Consider the following 23,242-nt stretch of genomic DNA (forward strand, 5'->3'; position numbering starts at 1 on the left):
AAAAAGAAAAAACCTATTCAACATTGTTGAATATTTTTTAAATTTCGAGAATATCCCACTTTGAGAACCAATGCAGGTCCCAGGTAATTCTATGGTGAGTCTGCCTTGGTATCGATGGCTGACAGCATTCCATCCTGCAATGTCCCTGCACAAGAGGTGCAGCGTCTCTATTGACCATGGCGCATCAACGTGCTAATCTTGTTTGCAGTGCCAACCTGCCCAAATCATTAGTAGACAGAGACACCTGGTGGAGGGGGCTAAAGATCAAGCGGTGCCTCTATGACACGACGTTCAGATCCTGTGAGGGAACAAAGGACAAGTCCTGCACCGATCTGTATCTAATAACATCACCTGTCACAAGAGCAACCCTCGACCTCTCAAGCACATGCGATACAGACACAAGGTCAAACGTGAGAAGTTTCGTCCCTGTGTGTGTGTGTGTGTGTGTGTGTGTGTTAAGCACCGACTGCTTATCTGATAGTGTCAGGAGCGTGTCACTGCGTGTCCCCCACCGTTCCACATTGGCCCAGTTGCAGCCCCTGACAGAGTAAACAAACACACACAGCCAGTCGGCCAGGATAAGCCACAAGCTGCCGGTCTACAGCAAATAAACCAATCCGCAAAGTCATTACGGGTGGAAATTGAGAGAGCGGGGAGGGGATGCCAATTGTGGAGACCATGCAGTAGCGTAAATAAACTCGAGTCGATGCAGCTCAGTGGGTCACACATCTGCAAACAAGAAGAAACGGTGGGGAACGGGAGGACGGGCGTGATGTACCAGAGAGGACGTTGGCTGAACCAACGCAGAGAGGAACACAGGTGACGCGAGACGAGGGGGGGGGGGCAACATTGTTTGCTTCTGGAGTGTGTCCTGTGAACTGTTTCTGAACCACCGCCTAGTCAAACCTATCAGAAGATCAGAGGAAAGCTACTGTAACCCCCCTCAGTTTCTCCAGTGTGTGTGTGTGCGAGCGTGTCTGTGTGTGTGTGTGTCTGTGTCTGTAGTGGGGTACGTCCATAATGATTATGTATATAGAAAACATTCTTGGCATGCCTGATAAGCACAGGTTTTTTAAAACACTCCACCAACCAACATCCTCCTTTACCCCCCTGAAGCCGTCTCTATTTAAGAGACGAACGTTCAGTGTGTTGTAGGTTGGCCAACGTGCCCTGGTGGAGATGTCAGAGGCCGCCTGCTATTGTTCTCACCTCGCGGTGACTTGCAGAGATCAAAAGTGTCCGAGGACGATAAGGAACAGATTACAATTATTTTGTCATAGTTGTTCAAAGCGGAGCAGCTTGGCGCACACCCTAGGTAACCCTACGCTCAGGTGGCAGTCTATGGGAGGTGCCCGGCGTAGCGTTCGAAAACATGGGGCTAATCAGCAAGAGATCTCCTTTACCTCCCTGGTTTGTAAAGGACTCTCATCCTCTTCATTTGCTTGCATCTGTACACTTGGTTGCGTGCTTGAGTTAATATTAAAGTATGTTTTGGCCCCTGGCCCAAATACTTCCTGCGTTGTGTGGAATTGTTCAACGCCAAAAGAAGGAATTTGGGATTGAAGGAGGCCTACACGATGAAAAGGAAATGCAGGTTCGGCAAATAATAACAGCTCGACTGTTTCTCAAACGCACACTCTCTCAAAAAGTGCTCCAACTCCACTAGGCCATTCTCATGTGGAGGCCAAGTTTTGAAGGACTTTTCAATGTTTGTTTAGAGCACTTATGACATAAATCGTTTGCCATTGACTTTAATGTGTGTTTAGGGCATTAAATGACGACGCAAGACATCATGTGCCGATATAAATACAGTGTGTTGTGAATGATCTCATGCTGTCTGAATGGCAGCCTCTGGTGGACATTTCCCATTCCCTGCATCCATGATCCATGAATGACACAGGTGTTTGCCATCACACCACTCAACCCAATGACCAATCACAGTTTAGGTGTGCCCTATATAAGCCATTACTCACTCCACAGCCCTCACTCAGTCTCCAGCCTTCACACAAGCAACATGCAATGCAGAACCTGCAGCTCTCATTGAGTACCCAACACCACTCACTTCTCTGCAGCCGTGTGTCCTTGACCAATAAACCTTGGTGTCACATACTGTACACCCTCTCTGACCGGAGAAACTTGGGGGTCAGTTCACATCCAACAAACTAACCAGCAGAGAATATTTATTACAGTGTGTGCCCCTCAATTCACACGTGTGATTTTTGATAGTCAGGCTTGCAGGCTACCAATTCCATTTATAGGCCTGAGATCAAGTGAGGCAATCACTTCACCACTAGTGACAGACAGTGGCACTCCAGTGCTCTTAAATGGACTATTAAAAACTTCTGAAATGTAAAATATGGCTCTACTGTCCTACTTAGACGAAAACTTATGGGGCGAGGGAGAGAGACGGAGAGAAAGAGAGACAGACAGATAGTGATAGGTGTGTGTGTGTGTGTGTGTGTGTGTGTGTGTGCGTGCGTGTGTTTTTCTTCCCACACACATATGGGCATGTTTGTGTGTGTGTGTGTGTGATTTGTCGATGCTAATGGGTGCCAGTGCGGCACGCTCCATCACACTCATCAGGGCAGTCCAACCCTGCTCAACCACCGACCCAGCCACTCCACCCCCCTCCAACTCTGTGGCTGTAATGTGCTAACACGTCTCCCACAGACGACGCACCGTTTAATCTCCTCTGAAGGGCTTCCTCCTGCAAATGGATGCAGTAAATCTGCTCGTCCAGGTCCTCCAGGATCTGAGGAGGGAGGGGCAGAAATGAAATGAAACGGGTTATAATTAGGCCCAGAGTGGGACCCAGAGAGAAGACGGCGGCGGGCGGATGAGTCTGTGATGTATTAGGCAGCTGCGGTGTCGCCGCATGCCGCACATGCTAATGGAGCGACCGAGACGAGGCGAAACAAAGTGGAAATAATCATACTCCACCTCTGGAACGTTAGCAAACTTCCGACTGTGTCGTCTTAAAATATAATGACACGCTTTTATTTCTTTCTTCAATTTAAAGTAGCCAATTATGCTTTACTCCCATTTTCTCCACAATATAGTCGTCATGCCATTTAATTCCTTACGACGTGCATTTCTGTGTCGTCACTGCTGTTGTATCCTACTGACTCCCCGCCCAGCTTCCCTCCCCAAAAAAGTAATTCTCATTGATTACTCACCGTTGGCTTGACCAGTAACTGGCCCATGACGGTGAACATCCTGGACAGGCCCACAGGAGTACACACTAGACGGGAGAAACATTGAGTCACAGCTGAACCCGGGCATGATGCTGCAACATTTATTTATTACAAGGAACTGTGTTGCGTTGCTTGTTCTGCTGCAAAGTGAGATCTATGCTGTGAATGCGGCAATGGGTTTTCCAGCACTCAATCAAAGATTATTACATTCCGTGGGTGTACTTCATTGGGTTGAAGACTTACGCAGCAAAAGCAGTCCCCCCATCAGAGATATACATGAGTAGAGGTATGGCAGGTAGAACTCCCAGAGATCTGGAGAGAGGCAAAACACTTCAATTAGACACAAGACTAATTGAATATTCTCCATACAACACATGCTTAGTATTAGGTGATATAATTCCTTGCTAACCTTAACAGCATCCTAAGGTTAACAAGGAATATCACCTCTAATACTAAGCATGTGTTGTATGGAGAATATAGGTTGCTACCTTCAGGAAGGAGATATGGTGTACCAGCATATGAACACCCCCCAGAACAGAAATCCATCTCACATAGATTTGGCAGACCCCCTGTAGTACCTCTGAGAACCCCCAGGGGGTCCCAGACCCACTGCTCTACAGTAGTAGACATACTGTACCATAGAGCGACTCCATGCTGGCTGCATCATTGTCTATGAGTGCCGATGCCACCCACACTATGCCCAAGATCAGCAACGCCAGCAGGAAGAGCATCACAAATGTCTCCAGAATGCGTGACCTAATGCCCTGCGAGAGAAAACACAAACAAACACACAGAAAGAAATCTGTGAGACTTACACACGATAACATAATGCCTGATTTATACTTGGTTGCATGCCAGTGTTGCGAAAATATCCGATCTAACAAGCCAGTGAGCTTGTAGATCGGCTATATTCGGTGCGCACGACTAATACAAACTCAGGCTTAACGCACAGAACGAGTGCCTCAATGCCGGAGGCCTGCCTGGGAGAGCAGAATGGTACGACGCGAGACCTCAAGTCCGCTCTATAAACATCACCCTCTTAATCCAGCTTCTCTCACATTAAAACAGCATCACCTTCGTTTCACAGCACACAAACATAACATAAACGCTCCCATGGACTCCCGTATAAAACAACTCTTTTATATGCACATATTGGCGTCTATAAAGAAGCAGGTCTGACTGGGCTGGGGGGGGGGGGGGGGGGGGACATTAGTGGTGGAGGTGAAATGAAAAAGAAAAGAGAGAGAGAGAGAGGGAAAAAAAGAGGGCTGCTGTACAGGGCCTGGGCCAGCTACAGCTACTGTCTAGCGATTGAGTGCAGGCCTCCCATCTGGGGCTGATTAGGGGGTCCCCTTTAACACGGCCGTGTCCCGAGCCATGCAGACCAGAGGGGTTTTGGGGTAATTTGGGTTTTCCGGGTCACAAACCACTGAGTGGTTAATAAAGTCCTCCTCTACCTGTTCACACAGGGTCCATTTCCCTCAGAGCAGGAGAGCCAAGCTGTCTAGCACCACAAGACAGATCGCCGTTCTCATGCACGTCGGGGTGGGGTACCACCAGGGCTCTAATAGGGGCTCTGTGCCGGTGGAGCGCTGGCTAAATTAGGCACATATGAGCAATTTGTTGCCAGCCAACATAAAGGCCGCTGCGATGCTGTTCAGTATTCGCTAACAGATACATGAAGGAGGTCTCTCTTTGAAGGTCCCACCTCTTATACACACAGGCCTCTTTAATGGATGGAAATGACCCGAGTCTGGCAGATGAATTGTGATAGGAGTTTATACATTTCCCTGTTAGTCCGCCGACACAATAAATCAAAGCCCCTGTGCTTTCTTGTACCACTGTCACCCCAAAACATCCACTGAAATCATTCATAGGAACACTTTGGTCTCTCCTGAGGAGGGGTCCTGGCTTGTTAGCAACAAAAAAAAGTGGTCTCTCTCCTTCTTCTAATTACTGAGCCGCAGCATCATCTCTATACAACGTCTCTCCTCTCATAGAGCAAATGCTGCAGGAGCATCAGTGTTGACATTTCTAGCACAGCAGAAAGAAGACAAGTGGGCAGGGTCTGGAGTGCCCCAGTGTGGCCATGATGGACACTGCAACCACTGGGCATAATAAGCAGGACTTGAGCGTACAGTATAGTCATCATGCAGCTGCATTATAGAAAGGGGCGCCATCCGACGACGTGACACAGAAACTCAACATGGCATGCACCGGGACTCGTTCTAAGGGACTCGCCGACAGTGCTGCTGTTCAATTCCTCATATACCAGGACTTGACACCCCAAAACATATGCCCGACCATGACCCAGACGTCAATCACGCAGACCGCCTCATGCATCCTTTGTGCAGCACAGCACACCACCTGCACAGACCGATGCTGCAGTCACAGCAGAGGGTGAAAGGGAGAGGTTGGGAGTGATGGCGAGAGGGGAGGAATGAAACAGAGATAGAAAAGGGGGCGAGAGAGAGAGAGAGAGCGGTGGAGGAGAGGAGTCAACGTCTGAGCGCTTCTCATCCCCCAGAGGCAAGAGAGCGAGAGAGAATGCTTTCAGGGACTTTAGCCACATCCCATATGCTCTCTCTTAAGGACGCTGCGGGACGAGAGGGGAGGCGCGGGCAGCGGCGCGCGCTTGCTCAAGCGAGTCGGTCCACCTTAAAGCAGCCGTCCATGCCATGGCTGAAGGTGTATTCCCTGTAGGGCCGGGCTCTCTCAATCATTCATAAGGCTCAAAACATTAGCTATTCAGATCATTTAGGGCAAAGGCAATGCTCGTCACCTCCCTTACTATCATCGCCGGTCCCAGAAAAGAAATCTGCTATGTCAGACATGTTTTTCCCTCTGTGAACCGAACACCCTGGATGGTTTCATTACACCTTCCACCCTTTTCTCTGTGTGACACTGTATGTCCACAATATATCATTTTCTACCTCATTTTTCAAAAAAGACAAAAAAAAATGAAGGAGGTTTTTTTTCTTCCTTCTCTTCCATCACCCGTGTCGCAAACGTTAATGTTCTGTGCAGCAGTCACAATGGATCGGGGACTTGATTCAGGTTTGTAAAATGACTCAAATCAAACAGAGTCACCAGTGAGGACGTGAGACACTTTGTTCTTTGTTTCAGACAAACAGACATACATATAATATGATAAAGACCCGCACCATGGCATTCAGAGCACCCTGCTGACGGTTTCTATTCTTGCTGTTCTAAATGTGTAACTCTACCTCTAAATATAGCAGCTCTGAAATATTCAGCATCCCCCCGATCCTCACGCCGTCCTGGAGCACGGGGCTAGTTGACTAGTGAGTAGTGACTACAGCAACCAGACTGGGGGGAGAGAGAGAGAGACTACAGCAACCAGACTGGGGGGAGAGAGAGAGAGACTTCCAAGAAACGCGTATGGGGGGGGGGGGGGGGGAGAAAAATGACTTGGTATATACAGCATATATAATACCAAGTGTTATTATAACATGTCATGACACAACCACACAGGCCACACGCACGCGCACACACACACACACACACGCGCTATCCTGCTCTGGCTACTACTAGTGATGTGGGGAAAACTGCACAAAGCACGGTGGTGCTTTTGCAGCCGCGTGTCCTTGATGCTTCGACGGGTACGAAGCCCGCAGAGAGCACATTCTCTGGAAGCCGCGTGTCACCGACTGCGCTACTGTGTGCGATGGCGTGAAGGAGAGAGGACACTGGAGAAGCTGCAGCGCTGTACTTTGTGTTGGGGGGGGGGGGGGGGGGGGGCAGTGAGAGAGAGAGGCAGGAACAGAATGAGACAAAGACAATGAGCTACAACAGAGAGAGGGAGAGAGTACGGGAGCTTCGTAGCGGCCGCCATCAATCCTTAGAAGGTCAACGGGCGGCGGCAGAGATCGGCCCGCGGCTCATCCTTCTGCTAACTGTCAGGGGCGTGTGGGATAAGGGCCGAATGGGGGTGGAGTGGGTCAGCGTCCTTCTCACTCCGCCAGCAATAGCAGCAAACTGCCCTCTCTGCTAAAGACACACCAGATGCCCGGGGACCTTATTAGTGTATCCTTCAGCCGCTAGTCGGGCCAACAGGGCACCACTGGCCGTGTTGCAGACAGAAAGCAGAGGAGAGAGGGGACACTCCCCTGCAAAAAAAACCAAACAAAAAAAAGCTGCAGAATAAACTTCTAAAGACGCATAATAAGACTTCCTAATAAGAGCCCAATGACATGGCGGCATGGCAAACCATCCGCATCACGTCGTATTGTTGAAATGCACAAGGGGGACGGGGGGGATGGATTTGACAACAAGAAAAAAAAACATTGTCGTAAAAAGTAACCCCCACAAAAAGGCAAGAAAATCATACTTCACTTAGTTCACTAACACAGCGTTTTCTACTTCTCCAGCACCCTCCCACTGACCCACGGCCAATTCACCAGTCATGACTCACAACAACAGAGATTTAACAGGCGGGGGAAGTAGCTTCAGCACTTTTGATGTTTGCATTGCTTTATTTGCATCCTACAGTGACGACAGCTGGTTCTGATTACGGCGAGGTGTCAGACTGATAAGTCTTCAAAGCATTAAAATGACTGTCACATGGGTTTTGTCACGCATAAAGGTTATGTCCAAGTACAGCCAACGCCGGTCAGCGCAAAAACACCGGCCTGTTTGGATCTACTGAACATCTCACGGCATGGGTAGGTGTTAGCAGAAAGAAACAATTAAACCTAAACTACTGACTTATATGGAGCCACATACAGGTAAGATACAGGATGTCATGCTTTATAGACAGTTAACCACCTGTCTTAAACCCATATGTAGTTGACAGGGGTCCCTCACAGCTCTATAATAGGTCTGCTCATTTTGTCTGTCTTTACAAGGACTGTCTTTGCCGGAAATAGCAGATCCACAAGTTGCGACACGTCGTGACGTGAGTTTGTATGTATATGTGCTATTTTCGCTGAATGTTCGAATTTCTTCTTCGTCCCAGAGAACAGGGACGCTCGAGTTAATTTGGTTGAAAAATCTGGCTGAAAAACCAACTAGTCTCAGAGCCGATCACTTAGTTTGAGAAACCCAGACGGGTTGGGGGGGTGGGGGGTATTACAACCAAAAAAAGACAAATCCAGGACAGCTCACTTTTTCTTTTTCCCCCCCTAAATTCCCGACTCAAACTAATATGTTGCCATGGTAATGGACATTGTAACCGGCAGGCTTTAGGGAGACATTGTGACCTTAAAGGAAGGTATGTAAACACCACTTTATATTCTCCGGCTGGCCCCGGCCCGAAAAGAAGGCCTGGGAAAAATGTTTGCATGTTCAGGAGATTTGAAATAAATATCCAGGCCCCCATTGTAGAGGTCTAACAAAGACGAGTATCTTAGTAACACCACGCAGGGTTTGCTCGGCGAGATGCGCGCACCCCCCCCCCCCCCCCCCTCCCCTCCACACACACACACACACACACACTACCCCCCCCCCCCCCCCCCCCCAACACAATAAACCCACTCCTCATCATCGGCCTGTTTAAGGCGTAACCTTAAACCGTGATTTATGCTTCGGCGGCAAAAGTGTCATGCTTGACAAAAAATAACATATTTGTGAATGGAAAAACAGCTTTTTCATGACGGAAATGTGTCGTTTTCCCATTTTGTAAACGAGGCACAAATTAGGTTTTTTAGGAATGAGATTGATGAGGAGTTTCTTTAAGTACCAGATGAAACCTGTTGGGCCATCATGGGGTCAGTCGGGGGGTCAGACTCGTTTCAACTCGTTTTCAGGATCAGACAAGTCTCGATGTAGCGGCCCGGGTGAGAGTGAGACTAGTGTGAGGCCCTTCCCTGCATAGCTTATGATCTGACCCAAACATCCAGGATATTTCTTTTAAAATAATAATAATAATAATAATAAAACATCAGAAAACAACAATGAATAAAATAATACCGGCGTCTCTGAAAGCCTGTACATTGTTACACCTTTAAAACGAGGAAAGCATCCGTGTCAATTTAGACACAGAGTAGATTTTCGGAAAACTTTAAAAGTTCTTAAAATCTGATTCTAAATGGGACAAGGTCTAAATGGGACAAAGCAGAAAGGGGGACAGAACATTTTCAAAACTTTCAGAGCTTTACATCAATTCACTGGACAATGTTTTGACATATTGCAGTCTGCAAGTATAATATAATATAAACCGAGTGGAAGCTTTTGTCAGGTCATGCTGACCATTTAAATCCGGACAACAGACACAGATCGTCCTCTTCATTATAAAATGACACGCCATGCCACCATCTACTGGTGGCATTGCGGGCCCTCCCTCCCGAGTCCCAGGCACTTTCAGCTGAACAGAAGTGAATTTTCATCATCATAAAGGCTTTTGTGTCAGACATTTTACAACACCTCCAATAATACTGTAATGCAGTGTTTAATGACATAATATACTTAATGGTCAGTTTGCATTAGACAATGCAATAGCTACAAAACGGTCACACACACACACACACACACACACACACACACACACACACACACACACACACACACACACACACACACACACACACACACACACACACACACACACACACACACACACACACACACACACACACACACACACACACACACACACACACACACACACACACACACACACACACACACACACACACACACACACACACACACACACACACACACACACACACACACACACACACACACACACACACACACACACACACACACACACACACACACACACACACACACACACACACACACACACGTGAAGGAGACAAATTATGCAGGAGAGCAAATGGGTTTCTGGAACAAGACCAGGAGCCAAATGGCGGAAAATTGCGAGATGACATTTAAAAAATAAAAAATAAAAACATTCTTGGCTACCAGTGCTTTTTGCTCTTCTACGAGAGATGTGAGCGAGAGACATTTTACGCCAGCAAATAAAGCCGTGATCATCATAACACGTGACATCTAGACCATGCGCAAAAAGTCACCCCGCGATTCATCCACAATTTGGACAATTTGTTAAACTATTAATCATCCGGGCGCCAGAGAGAGCCTCTGAAGAACTTAACTGTTCACATTGTCAGAGAAAAGAGGAAAAAAAAGGGAAAAGACATCCAAATTTCAATCTTTATTCCCGTGCCGTCTTTTAGTACCTCGTCAAAAATAAACAGTGCCACATGAAAAGGCTGACTTACACTGTTACCAGTCAGATTCATCATTCACTTCATTTCCGTGGTCAAAGGACCTCTCGGTGCCTTAACATTACCCCAGGATGATAAAATACCACATAAAACCCCATGACACTGCGGTCTAATACTCTTATAGAGGAAAGGGATAACATCACATTATAAAAACTTAAATCAGTGTTTTACATTCACTCCCCCTGCTGTCGGTCTCATGATCGCCCTCCGTGGGGCACTTTTCTCCTGTGAGAGGGGCTGGTTGAAATAAGAGAGTACCCCCCCCCTTGCACACAGCAAATTGTACTTGCAAGTGCAGCTCAACACTGACCAGCGCTTCCTCTGAGCAAATTTATGGATGATCAGTAGCAAGAAACAGTTTGCTTTTAAACAGGGGGAAAAAAAGAACAAAAAGCCCAACGTGACAGAGGCCCTCGTTCCTGCTTCCTTACCCATCAGGGCCTGCCCTTTTATTGAAGAAATCCAACCGAAACAAATTAGCAGGCAGGGGGAAATAAAAAGAACGGCCCATAAACTACAGTACAGACAAATTTTTATGTGCATTTGCCAGGAGGGACATAAACCAGAGGGGTCGCAAACTGTGACACAGGATAGAGGTGTATTAAAAGTAAATCTTTCCCCCTCCATTTTGCTGGGCTCTATTGTGCTGTCATGTTGCTGCGACTTTATGGACTTTCTGAACGCGGGCCCCCAAGCCTCTTTTTTTTTTTCTTCTTCTTCTTTTTTTCCGCATTGGTGCTGGGGGGAGGGGGAGGGGGGGTAATCAATTAAACAAGGAAGTTCGCTGAGCCTTACAACTCGATTATTAGCCTGTCCTTTTGAAGTTTTATTTTAGGGCCTGCTGGGGAGGGGGTGACGGGGTATCAGGCCTTAAATCAGTGGCGGCCGATGCAGCCGTGTTGAAGCGTTGGCAGCGTCTAGCCTTATTGGAAGGGTTTGTCAGGATGTGGCGCTGGGCGAAGACCAGATTCGGCCTTTCATGGTTAATGAGCTTTCTGCGGTGGCGGTTATGGTCAGCGGTGCGAGTCAGGGAGAGGGCAAGGACTGAGGCACCTGCTGCTGCTGCTGCCGAGAGGAATCCTCTCGCGTGGACACTGGTAGACAATGGCATCGATATATTGTAAATATATATATATATATATGTGCTTTTTTTATCCAAGGCACTTTACACACATTCACACACACATTCATACACCGTTTGTGGAGGAAACCGTGCTAGGAGGCACCAACCTGCACACCGGGAGCAATTAGGGGTTCAGAGTCTTGCTCAAGAACACTTTGATGCCAACTCTGGGGGAGCCCGGGATCGAACTGGGAACCTGGCAGTTCCCATCCGGCCGCTCTACCAGCCACTCTAGTCTACCCTGGCCCTGAGCCACTGCCGCCCACACATTGTGAAATTGAGTGTTACGGTGAGTTCCATTGTACGAATGGAAGCAAATAAGGCTTGTAGCGATGAGACAATGCTTTCGTCGATGATGGATCGCCATCGATGATGGTTCAGTGTCAATTATCAAATGTAATCCTGGGCACTAAACTCCCTCTGCCAACCTGGGGAGAGCAATGGACTGACCTCATGCTTCCTTCCTGCACCTAAGGAGCCATTAGGGGTTCAGCGTCTTGCTCAAGGACATTTCGTCACCAACTCTGGGGGAGATACACGTTGCCGTATATGCTGATGTGTCTATCCTAGACTAAACTAAAATCTGAAAAGCAAATTGATACCTTTTTAGATCCAGCAAATCCCTCAGACTCCAGGAAGAAGTAGGCGAAGGGCATCAGGACAAAGAGGCAGAGGTTGGAGAACAGCGACACCAGGTTCCACAGGCCTGCACAGGGCATGCACACAAAACTACTGTTACACTTTCTACTTAAGTAAAAGTATCAATACAAGTAAAAGTCCGGAATGCAAAAGGTGCTCGAGTAAAAGTACAAAAGTAGTGGCATCAAAATGTACTTAAAGTACAAAGAGTACTCATTATGGAGAAGTTTTCAAATGTATAGCTTGTAGATCGGCCATTTTCAAATGGCCGAAATGTATGAAGGGCTGAAGTGGATAATGTATGTTTTGTAATAATAATCAAAATCTTGCTAGGTTGGGATCAGGGTAGAAGACAGCGTTATAAAAAAATATAAATGGGATTGGCATTTAACTTCTGATGCCTAGGACGCCCACACATGTCTTATCAAATAAAACCGCGGGGTGTTAAGGACGTGTGGGAACGTCTAAAGGTCTTTTATATCGATATAAAACGGGTTAGCTAAAATATATTTTTTGCAAACGGCCGTTGCTAGGCAACCCCTTGCTCAGCCCCACTCCCGACCTGGTCCGACCATTCACTTCCTTGTTTACGGCCTGACAAAAAACCCTATTTCATCTGAAACTACGCTGCATCCACGCTGACTGGTCATAACGGGGATGTTCTGCTCTCATTTCTGACTTCATGGTCTAATTTCTGACATTGCGGTTACAATATTAAGGCTTCGAGAGAGATCAGACTTACTAGCGCTATGGAGAAATGGGATCTAATTCTACTACTCTGCCACCATAATGTGGAATGGCCTGACGTCAGACACTAAACCATGTGAATCACTGGCATCTTTCAAATTTGAAAACCTGAAAAAGCATCTGTCAGAAAACTGCAAGTAGACATTAAACACTCTTGAAACTCCTGACAATTTTCGTTTTTCATTCTATGTATATAGCTATTTATGTGTAAATATTCTATGCTCTGTTGATTCATTGAATACACACATTTTACTGTATGTCAGTGCTGTATCATTTTTCTTTACTACTTGCTTTTTACTAATAAAGTATTCAATTAATCCATCAAAACATTTCAATCAACGTTTTAGTGGGAGCAGATCATACTCTACTTGTGATAACAGCCATGAGTCCTTTTTATGCTCACAAGCATCCTTCATTAACATGTCATGGACTCTGATGCCCTCTGGTGGCTATAGGTGGAGGTACTTTTTTAACACCTTCAATTCAGTCATCTGAACAAAAGAGAAAAGCTATAAACTGCTCCATGGGAGTGTAGACAAGCCCCTACCCCTCTGTAGCAAGAGTTGTCTAGAATCCTCATTCTTAATTTTAACCTAAATGTGTAAAAATGCCTATTGAACCGGCAACATTTGTCAGGCATTAGGTAAGTCACAGATGTCATGCAAATCAACCCCAGAACGCCTATTGATTCTTGTTATAATTGTTAAATATTAATTGTGATGTGATGTTTTCTTTCAGCTGAGCAGAGTTGTTAATACTCAAAAGGCAGTGGTAAGTACGAAAACGTAAACACACAGAACAACAATAAGAGAATGATGCATTTGGCTGAAGTTACTGACCATGAATGAGGGAGCCATTGAGCCACTGGATGTAATAGTTCTGGGGGAAGGAGAGGAGGATCTCATTGCTAATGATGGAGAACGGTAGGAGGAAGACGGCACCACCCGACATGGCCAGGGTGAAGGTGCACAGGTACATCCTGTAATTGGAACACCACACACAGACATACAAGTATTTAAGACTGTTACGGACCACGGTCCTTATGATTATTGTGTTGAGGTGGAATATGCTGTATAGTTTGTGGCTTGTATTATATTGTTTTCCTTTTGTGTTTCTGTGAGTGTGAAGTGGCTGATTGAACCCAGATGGTGATGCAGATTGACACAGGCACAACTTGTGCCTGCTCCTCCCTCCTCAATTCGTTGATTCCCATCCACGCCCTCGTCTGCGATTGGCTGAGCTATTAGCCTGTTCTCTATAAAATGCTCAGTCTGACTTGGCTTCTGGGAGGACAACAGCTACCAGTTTGAGCAGAGGCTCTGTCGTGTCTTCCACCCAATGCAACCCTTTTCTTTTTGTTTCCTTTGATGTTCAGTTCTGTGAGTTTGTTTGTCTTTAGTCCTTCGTGAGTAAGTTGAGTTTTGTCTTCTTGGTTTATGTTAGTTCTTAGTTTGTTTCTTTTGTAATCTGTTTATTTGCTAATTCGTTCAAGTAAGATCCTGAGTTATATTTCCATATTTATATTTATATTGTATATTATAATTCTGTATATCCTTATTCTAAGTCAAAGCCCACTTCATCCTGTAAGGGTGTTAGGTAGGTTTTTGTTTGGTTTATCCAACTCCTTGTTTTCTCCTGTTTTTGTTAGTTTTAGGTAAGTAGGTTAGTAAATTGTATTTTGGTTTGTTTATTTTGTTAGGTTGATGTTGGGGGGTTTCCGTTAGTATAGCAAGTTTTCTAAATGTAAACCTGCACCCTGAAGCCATTATGATGAAGTTTGCCTCTGCTAAAACAGAAAAGAGTGATAATAAAAGCTAAAACTTCTTTTGAAAAGCTGTCTCCTCCATTATTATGTTACCCCTCCCTACCCTAGACAAGGGGTCGTAACAAAGACACAACCGGAATAAAGTTAAAATTAAGTTATCTTTTTTTTTTATATATATATATATGCATTAACCAATGCATGAAATAAGACACGTGTTCAACTCACAGCGACAAAACTCTAACGTTACAGACGCTGAATTATTTAACTTTTCGCCAGAAAAAGACTATCAAATATGCGTGACTGGCTATCATAATCATAATCGATACAGAACCACCTCCCCGACATTATCGCTGAGACAGTTTGTTTATTCTTATATTCTGCCGAAAATAGCAGATCTACAAGCTCACAACACATCATGCTGTGATCATGCATTTTGAGCTTGTAGATCGGCTAGTTTCAGGGAAGAGGTTTGGTGTAGAGGGGGGAAAGAGCAGACTAAGTACAGAGCCAAAGATCAAGTTATGTATGAAAATACGCAGTAAATTTAATTAAATTAACATGAATACAACACTGATGGATGAAGTAGGTCTATGAAACCATTTATGAAATCTATGAAGACGTCAATACAATGTTATAAACTATGTATTAGCGGGGGGTCTCTGCTTCATCTCTCTCAGCTAAGAGGCCCTTGGCCTGAAAAACATTGAAGACCCCAGCTCTAAAAAAGTATTATTGCGCAAATATTATTATATTTAACGACGACAAATGTATAAAAATCTGATTATATGTTACAACTCAAGCTATCACTCTGCCATTTTGCGGATTAGTTTTGGATTACATGTCATGTTAATGAAGAATAATTCAGCACACTGTGTGATAGGAATAAATAAGCAAAATGCCCAAGAGGGAATTAAGTTATTTAGTGTCACAGACCACTTAGCTTAAATGCTCTGGCGTTATGTAGCAGATGGCCATTTCACCGTCTACGAGGCTGAATGTCAATCCACTCTCCTCTCTTCCACCCCTTCCACTCATCAATTTGTCCACCCCGCCCACCCACACCCACTGTTCTAGAACAACAGACATGAGGCTGCGGGGGCAATCTGGAAGTTGCCATTTTCTGTGATTCAGGGACATTAAGGTTTCAGATTGGACCCGGAGGAGTGCGCCATCTGCTCAGCAGTTCTTGGTATCACGGGACAAAGTCACAGCTTTGCCCCATCACTGAAAAAGCTGGTTAATTGGAAACGCTTCCCGTTACTTAGCTCAGTGGGTCTCAACCTGTGGATTGGGACCTCCAGAGCGGTCCCCACTTGATACCTTATAAAATAAAATAAATACACTGATTTGTGTTAACTTACGATATTCTGTTGACGACGGCATCTTCATCCTCTTGGTCATCTAAACATAGGGAGATAAGAATGATGAGAGCCCCCCATCTCTCTCCCCATTTCCTGTCATCATACTGTCTGTCCCTCCGTAAAAAATATTAAATAAATGCGGGGGAAAAAAAAAAAACAGCCATACGAGGAGGACTATGTTTCATGACATATTGAAGGCTATAACCTGGGAAATACAACAATGGACGCATTTTTAAACGTACTAAATAAGACTGGGTATTGAAAATAACCACCTATTACCTTTAGTTAATGGTACTCGTTTTAAATCATTAGCCTACAAGGTGATGTATATATCCAAACACTGGATTGATTCTTTCAATGAGAAATCGCGTTTGGTTCTTGGGATTTTCAGCTGAGGAAATCTATCTAGCATGCATGGTCTGATTCAGTTTAGAAAATCTGATAGCATGTCCTGAACGACTGTTCCTGCTGCACATAAAATAATTGACAGGAAGGCATGCATAATGAAATGCACTTCCATCACATAAATAGAGAGTTGTTTTGAGAACACTGGATTTGACATATCAGTATGAACAATTGTTCACCAACAATGTACACATCATTTTCGATGAATACAGAACGCAGTACAAGTTGGATTCCTAATGGATGGCAGCAACGTCCTCTATGCTCACGTCTCTCTACTGTAATGTAGATAGAGGGTTATACTTCCAAACTGCCTGGGTGCAAGGACAGGAGCAGCCTAGATTTCCAGTGTAAAACCCCAGAGATTTTCCTGGTGCAAACGTGGTCTACTTTTTAAATGAGATTATGGGAGCCACAATGACCTGCACATACTATATTTGTCCAAAAGAGACACAGCTCATAATTCTTGACTAGACTCTTTTTGTTTTCCTTTTCAGGTTTTGATTTGCAGAACTGCCTGCCTAGTATTGCAGATAAAACAAAAACAAGGACATCGTACAGTTTGGCCACACTGCCACTTTTATTCTCCCCACAACACTTGATTTGCACCGTGTTTGCTGGGAAAGTATTACAATTCTGACACAACACAGGTGTGCAAGTGCCTTTGGAACACCCGAGAAACATCCCACTGAGAATTTCTCAGGCTATTAGACGTCTAAATGGCCGTCTAAAAATGGGTTATAAATGCTCTAAAAATGAATGTTTTTTAGCGGTCTAGGCTTAGATTAGATGTTGAAACAATGTCGTTTCAACGTCTATATAGATGGTATATAAAACTGCGAATCAACGTCTAAGCTAAGTTTTAGACCGACTATTGCTCAGTGGGATGACAGCCTCGCTGAATGCATGCATTCGATTGCCTTTGCCTAGGCTTGAACTATGTTCAAGATTTGCAACACTTACCGCTTTTTCTCTTGTACCGGTGTATGATGCAGTACGACACAATGTACAGCACCGCAAACAGCATGAAGCAAATCTGAAACAAAAGACAAAGATTATTTAATTTGCCTGTAGATGACTCAGCAGAGAGAATCAACGTCAATAGTAATGTGTCCAATTGATCTAAACTTTCTAAAGCCATTTTATTTCTCATTAGTATCTACTTGCTGCTAAAAGCCTCAAGTGTGTACTACTAATTAGGGCTATCGCGATTACAAATTGAAGTTGACGATTAATTGTCAATTGTGATTAACGATTTAATTGTGTTTTTCACATTGGAATATGAATAAAAAATACATTGACACTTGCCTTTTAGGCTCCATAATCAGAAATATAACTTACTATACAAAGAAATTACCAACATTTATTAATTTTATACAAACAAAAAGTTTAAAAATGTGGAAATAAGCTTACAACACGCCAGCTTTTTTATGCATGAACAATAAGATTATGACTAAATAATTTGATCATCTCAAAGTGTTCCCTCTTGTGCTTACATCTTCAATAACATTGAATGGGTCAGCCAGAGTATGCTCCAAAGGTTTAACATATGGCGCTGTCTGTGCCCATCGTACACACACGCATAATGAAGGTCAGATATGTTGCACTGATCAAGTTACAAAACCTGACTCTGACCCATGTCCCTCACATGGGCTGCTTCCCAGGCCCAGGAAGGTTCACTAAACTAAACTTCACTTCTACATGGACCAGTCAGCCAGCACTGTAGATTTCCTGTTCAGTCTAGTAGCTTGTATTGCAGAGTTTAGAAATTCTCTCCCACTTCGTAATCGAAAACAGACATATACTGTATAAACCAGTGGTTCTCAAACTTTTCAGTTTCTCCCCAAAATAATTATGTGAACTGGGAACTTGGAGTTAGGGTTACATTTTGTTTGACTCGGTTCCACAGATGAAAATGTCAACCCTGTGCATGCCTAGTAGTGCTATTGTTACAAGGAGCCTGACACACCGCCAGGCTCACATGAAGCATTTCTCCTGGCTTAGACAGCTGAGGTTTGTTAATCCACCACCACGTGGAGCACACAACCTTCTCCTTTTCGAGCGGTGCCTCCGCTCCATTACGGAGCTATGTATGTATGTATGTATGCATGTATGTAATTAAAATGGGTGAGGTTTAAAAAGGCAAAAGCCTGCTCTAGTGAACTGGCCTAAAAAGGGTCCTTAAAAACTGCTTAAACATTCTGAGATTTGTATTCGGTTAATTGGCCACCAGATGGCATACCTGGTAAAACTCAAGCTTATGTATGTATGTATGTATGTATGTATGTATTTTAAAAGGGGGGCTTTTAAGTAAAATCCAAGCCTACAACACCTTCTGATATTTAAAAACCAAAGTTATAGGTTACCAGTGAAGAGCAACCTGCCTATTCACTAGGGACTATGCAAGGCAGAGGCGTCCACCCCCCTGAGTTCAAGTTAAACTAGACTGCATACCTAAAAATGTATGTACAGTATGTATGTATGTACCAGTATGTATGTACAGTATGCATCCCCGTACGCGTCCCAGCACGGTCATACGATAATCTGTTATTTCTCGACCGTTTCAGACGTGGGGCGGCTCGCCGGACCAGGCCGGCCTCCTGGGTCTGGATGTTTTTTTCTTTGGACTCACACCTGACAACCCACCATTGTTGGTGTGTCAAATAAATTAGTTTCCTACGATTAAGTTTTTAGTAGTGTTTATTCATTTTGTCTGTTAAAGGAGTGGATTCCTAAGCCAAGCATTTGATGACCGGCAGAATCTTCTCTCCGGTAGGAAACTTGCAGAGTCTCCTAGCGGAGACTAGAAATGAGTCATCCTAGTGAGCAACAGCCAACCTCCCCCTGGCCTAGTCCATGGATTGGATCCACCCACCTCACCTGCTGTCACTCCCTCAATCCCTAATCACAGCTGCCCTCACTCACTCCTCAATCAGTGGCCTGCTATATACTGCCTAAATGCCTGTCCTTGCCTAAAATGATGTGAAGTTTGTCAGCAGCAGCAACTCAACCTGAGTGCCTGCTGTCTCAGCAGGCCTTGGTTATGCGTCACTGAAGTGAGTTCATTGTGAAGTTTGTTCATTTTATTGGTTATTTGTGAAATGCAATTCTCACCTGATTACCTTGAAACTGTAGAGAATGTGCAGTATGCCCATAGTCATTTTAGTATTCAGGGAAAGGCAGTACTCTTAACCTATATAGACTGTTCACTGAATGTTATTTGGTGTAATACTTGGTATTTGCTTGGTACGCTTTAATGTATTAAGTGGTAGCCCACCCACACCTTGGCTTAGTGCCAAGTTTATATTGGGCCTAATTGATGATGGATGTGATTGTGATGTCATGTTGACTTGTATAATGTTTCTGTCTTTTTATAGTAAAAACCATAATGTCAAGACTACCATCTCCTTGCTCATATCCCAAAATGCTGTGCAACGGAACAATAAAAGGCTTTTAAAGGAACTCTGTATGCATTCTTAGTTCTTACTAATGCACCATGGTGATGTTGAATAGCAGCAAATGGCCTTCTGATAAGCTTCACTTTTTTAAATTCAAAACATTAAATAAAATTGTCATGTCATAAATAAGCCATATGATGAGAAATAATTTGAGGTTGTATGCTTCAGCCAAACAGTTTAGTCAGGGAATATTCTCAGTATTACCAGTCAAATCTGGGAATTTCTCACAAAAAGAATTCTTCACCAATGTGTTTGTAAAGGTGTCTACTAACATATCCCACATTGGTTTATATTCAACCACCCTAGGGGAATTTGACAGCTGCTGAAAGTTTGGGTATCAACAGCCAATATATGGCAAAATGTTCTAAATAGCATGGGACGTGTCAAACTAGGGGGTTTTCATCATTCTGAATCCATTCCAAGCGTGTGTTTTGCACATAAAACACTCCTTGGGCTACAAAGGGCCATATAGACCCAAATGTGCTGACCTCATCACATTTGTGATGGCCTTTTTAAGCTCAAGGAGTGCTTTTCGTGCAAAACTAATGCTTGGAATGGATTCAGATTCAGAATGATAAACCCTCTGTTTGAGCATAATGAAATTTAGAACATTTTGCCTTAAATGGTTGTATGGTACTCCAACTTTCAGCAGCTGTGTCAAATTCCCTTAGGGTGGTTGAATATAATGTTAGACACCTTTACAACACATTGGTTAAGAAATTTATTCCCAGGTTTTATTAATATCCCCTGACTAGTTGTCTGTCCTGACTCAGTATATTAAGCGGTGAATACTGAAGGAATATAATTGTGTTTAGTGAGGTCATAGTGACCTTGTCCTTTGACCACCTACTTCAAAATGGTTTATCCTTCAAGTCGAATTTGACCTTCATGCCGAATGACATGCTATATTTCCCTCATGGCATTCCTAAAATGGCTGTATTAGAGGGCGTGTATTGATTAGCCTGTCATTGGCCAGACACAATGTGGCTTCACTCGCGCTTCAGAGGAAGCATGAGTGATTCCACATTGTGTCTGGCCAATGACAGGCTATGTGATGTGAGAAAGAAAAAAAACATCAGTCATACACTGAAACTCTATAGTAGTATAATTACTGACATGGCATTTTGATTAAGGAAATGGAACAAATGTGGGTTTTGGGGAAGAGCATCAAGTATTTTCAATTAAAATGGAAATACTGCCCTATAGAGTCTAAGGTGATAAAATTTGCGACTTGAGTCCAAGTCATGTGACTTGAGTCCACACATTCTACATACTTTTTTTTGCACTGATAACTATCACCAACTGCAGGACAACCTGAGTGTAGTAAAGTCATCTATTTACCAAATTATGAGGCTAATTAGGGCAAGGGCAAGCAAAGAGGGAAATGGCCAGTGTGTGGAATTTAGGGGTTGACTACAGGGCCTCTAACAAGCTGGGATAAACGGATAAGATCACATTCCACATTCTCCGCTTCTACTGTGACAGTGATCGTGACAGAACTAATGTTAGAACCCTCCACCTCAGCAGTCAGTGCCATCTCAACATTACACACTGCTCATGGATCTAGCTGTGACCATGACTCAGCCATGGAATATGCAGACGGACGGCACACACTTCAGTCTGAAAGCAAAGAGTGTAGCCAGACTCGTAGGGTGCTTCCCTTCCCTTAAGGGTAAGGCACAGCCCATCGCAAAGGCAAGTCGTCTTATCTAACAAAGAGCCGTAGTAAATAGACAGTTAGTCATTGCACACTCTACAAGGGCTTGTATTGATATGTTCAACATGCATACAGGTGGTGTATGGGAGGGGTGATAAACTGGCTCAAAGTCAAACATGTCGTCTCTAGCAAAAGATAAGACATTATGCAAAGGCTGACTTTACTACCACAATTCAATAGTTATAGAAGCCATCCTCACCGTTTTGTGTAATTATTAGTGTTATTTAGCATTATTTGGTAATAGTTTACCGGTAGATAGATTATTGGATTATTTGTGGGAAACCAAGGGCTCGCTTCCACAGGCCTAATTAATTGACAGCCAGGGCATAAGTAGGCCTGGCCTGGGTGATTGGGGAACGGCATTCACCTTGGTAGACAGATTTATACCACAGCGTTATGAGAGCTACATTCAGAACAATGCCATGGAAGAATTGTTAATGCACTTTTGTGGATGATCAAGATAAGTATATACTAAATAGCCTAAAAATGAATACAACCTGTGGACAATGATTTATTTCATGTGCGTACAACTAGTCATAGGTGCATCAGTGGGTTTGTTGACTATTGTTGAAATGTTTGGAGCTGACAAAAGAGCCAGCATTTCACTGCACTTTCAAGGTCATGTAACAATCTTTGAATTGAATCTTGATGAATCACTTATATCCTTCATGTTGATGCTCTTTTGGTAGACAAAAAGCCTTCATGATGAGATGCCAGCCTTCTTTTTTTTCCCCAAGTGCTTTGGTAGATCTCCACAGGCTCGGCATTTCACACCGGCTTGATGTCTGAACTCACACTGGAGGGGGAAAAATTGGACTCAGTCCAAAGAAGAGAGGCTCTACTACTCGGGTCATGATTATCCTTGGAAGTTGATGCTGCTCTTTAACACCAGTGTTTAATTAGTTAAAACAAACTATGAAAATAACACTGTGCATACAAGTTCCCCTGCTGCACCAAACAAATCCAAGCAAACCAAGTTTGTCTGACATAACCATTGGCTCAGATTAACCAGCTACAGCTGATCACATAAGACACAAGGATCAGCAGGGCTCGAAATTAACTTTTTTACTTGGTAGCACTGGTGCTCCCAAATTCAGAATGAAGGAGCACCAGAAAAAAATTAGGAGCACCCACCAAAATTTTACGAGCACCAATATGTAATCGATTTTTTACATTCATTATTATTACACTTGTAGCCTACAGCAGTGGTTCCCAACATTTTTCATGTCAAGCACCCTCAAATTGACACTCATTAGCCCACGGACCCCCATTTGAAAATATATGCCAGGGACCCCCATATGAGAAGATTTTTACGGCTCTAGCAGTGATTTTCAGTTATTTACATTTCAAGGACCCCCAGTTTGACCTGAATTAGGCTACCGTTCCCCATTTCTATCTCTGGGACCCATAAAATCAAAGTTAATTTAACTGAGTGTACAAATGTACAGTGAAATTGGTTTACCCATAGTATGTAGTACACTCTCAGAGTTTCAGACCCATAAGGGTCCATTTGGTTCCTAACTATCATTTAACCGAGGACCCCTAGGGATCCCCGGACCCCACTTTGGGAACCACTGGCCTACAAGCCAGTTGGTATGAGATGCTATTTTTGTGGCAATAAA

At 44.1% G+C, this 23,242-nt stretch overlaps 1 protein-coding gene across 1 annotated transcript in view; it reads right to left on the minus strand.

Annotated features, from left to right (window-relative positions):
* lmbr1 (limb development membrane protein 1) overlaps positions 1–23,242 on the minus strand; it is a 47,595-nt gene that overhangs the window by 22,630 nt on the left and 1,723 nt on the right. The window contains exons 2-9 of the mRNA XM_080793526.1: positions 17,409–17,481; positions 16,044–16,083; positions 13,757–13,896; positions 12,134–12,237; positions 3,832–3,958; positions 3,438–3,506; positions 3,177–3,241; positions 2,680–2,752 (exon numbers count right to left, since the gene is read on the minus strand). Coding sequence (XP_080649652.1) covers positions 2,680–2,752; positions 3,177–3,241; positions 3,438–3,506; positions 3,832–3,958; positions 12,134–12,237; positions 13,757–13,896; positions 16,044–16,083; positions 17,409–17,481 — 691 coding nt within the window. The remainder of the gene's footprint in view (positions 1–2,679; positions 2,753–3,176; positions 3,242–3,437; positions 3,507–3,831; positions 3,959–12,133; positions 12,238–13,756; positions 13,897–16,043; positions 16,084–17,408; positions 17,482–23,242) is intronic.

This window comes from Protomyctophum bolini, assembly GCF_963924005.1.
Source record: "Protomyctophum bolini genome assembly, chromosome: 21".
Taxonomy (NCBI): domain Eukaryota; kingdom Metazoa; phylum Chordata; class Actinopteri; order Myctophiformes; family Myctophidae; genus Protomyctophum; species Protomyctophum bolini.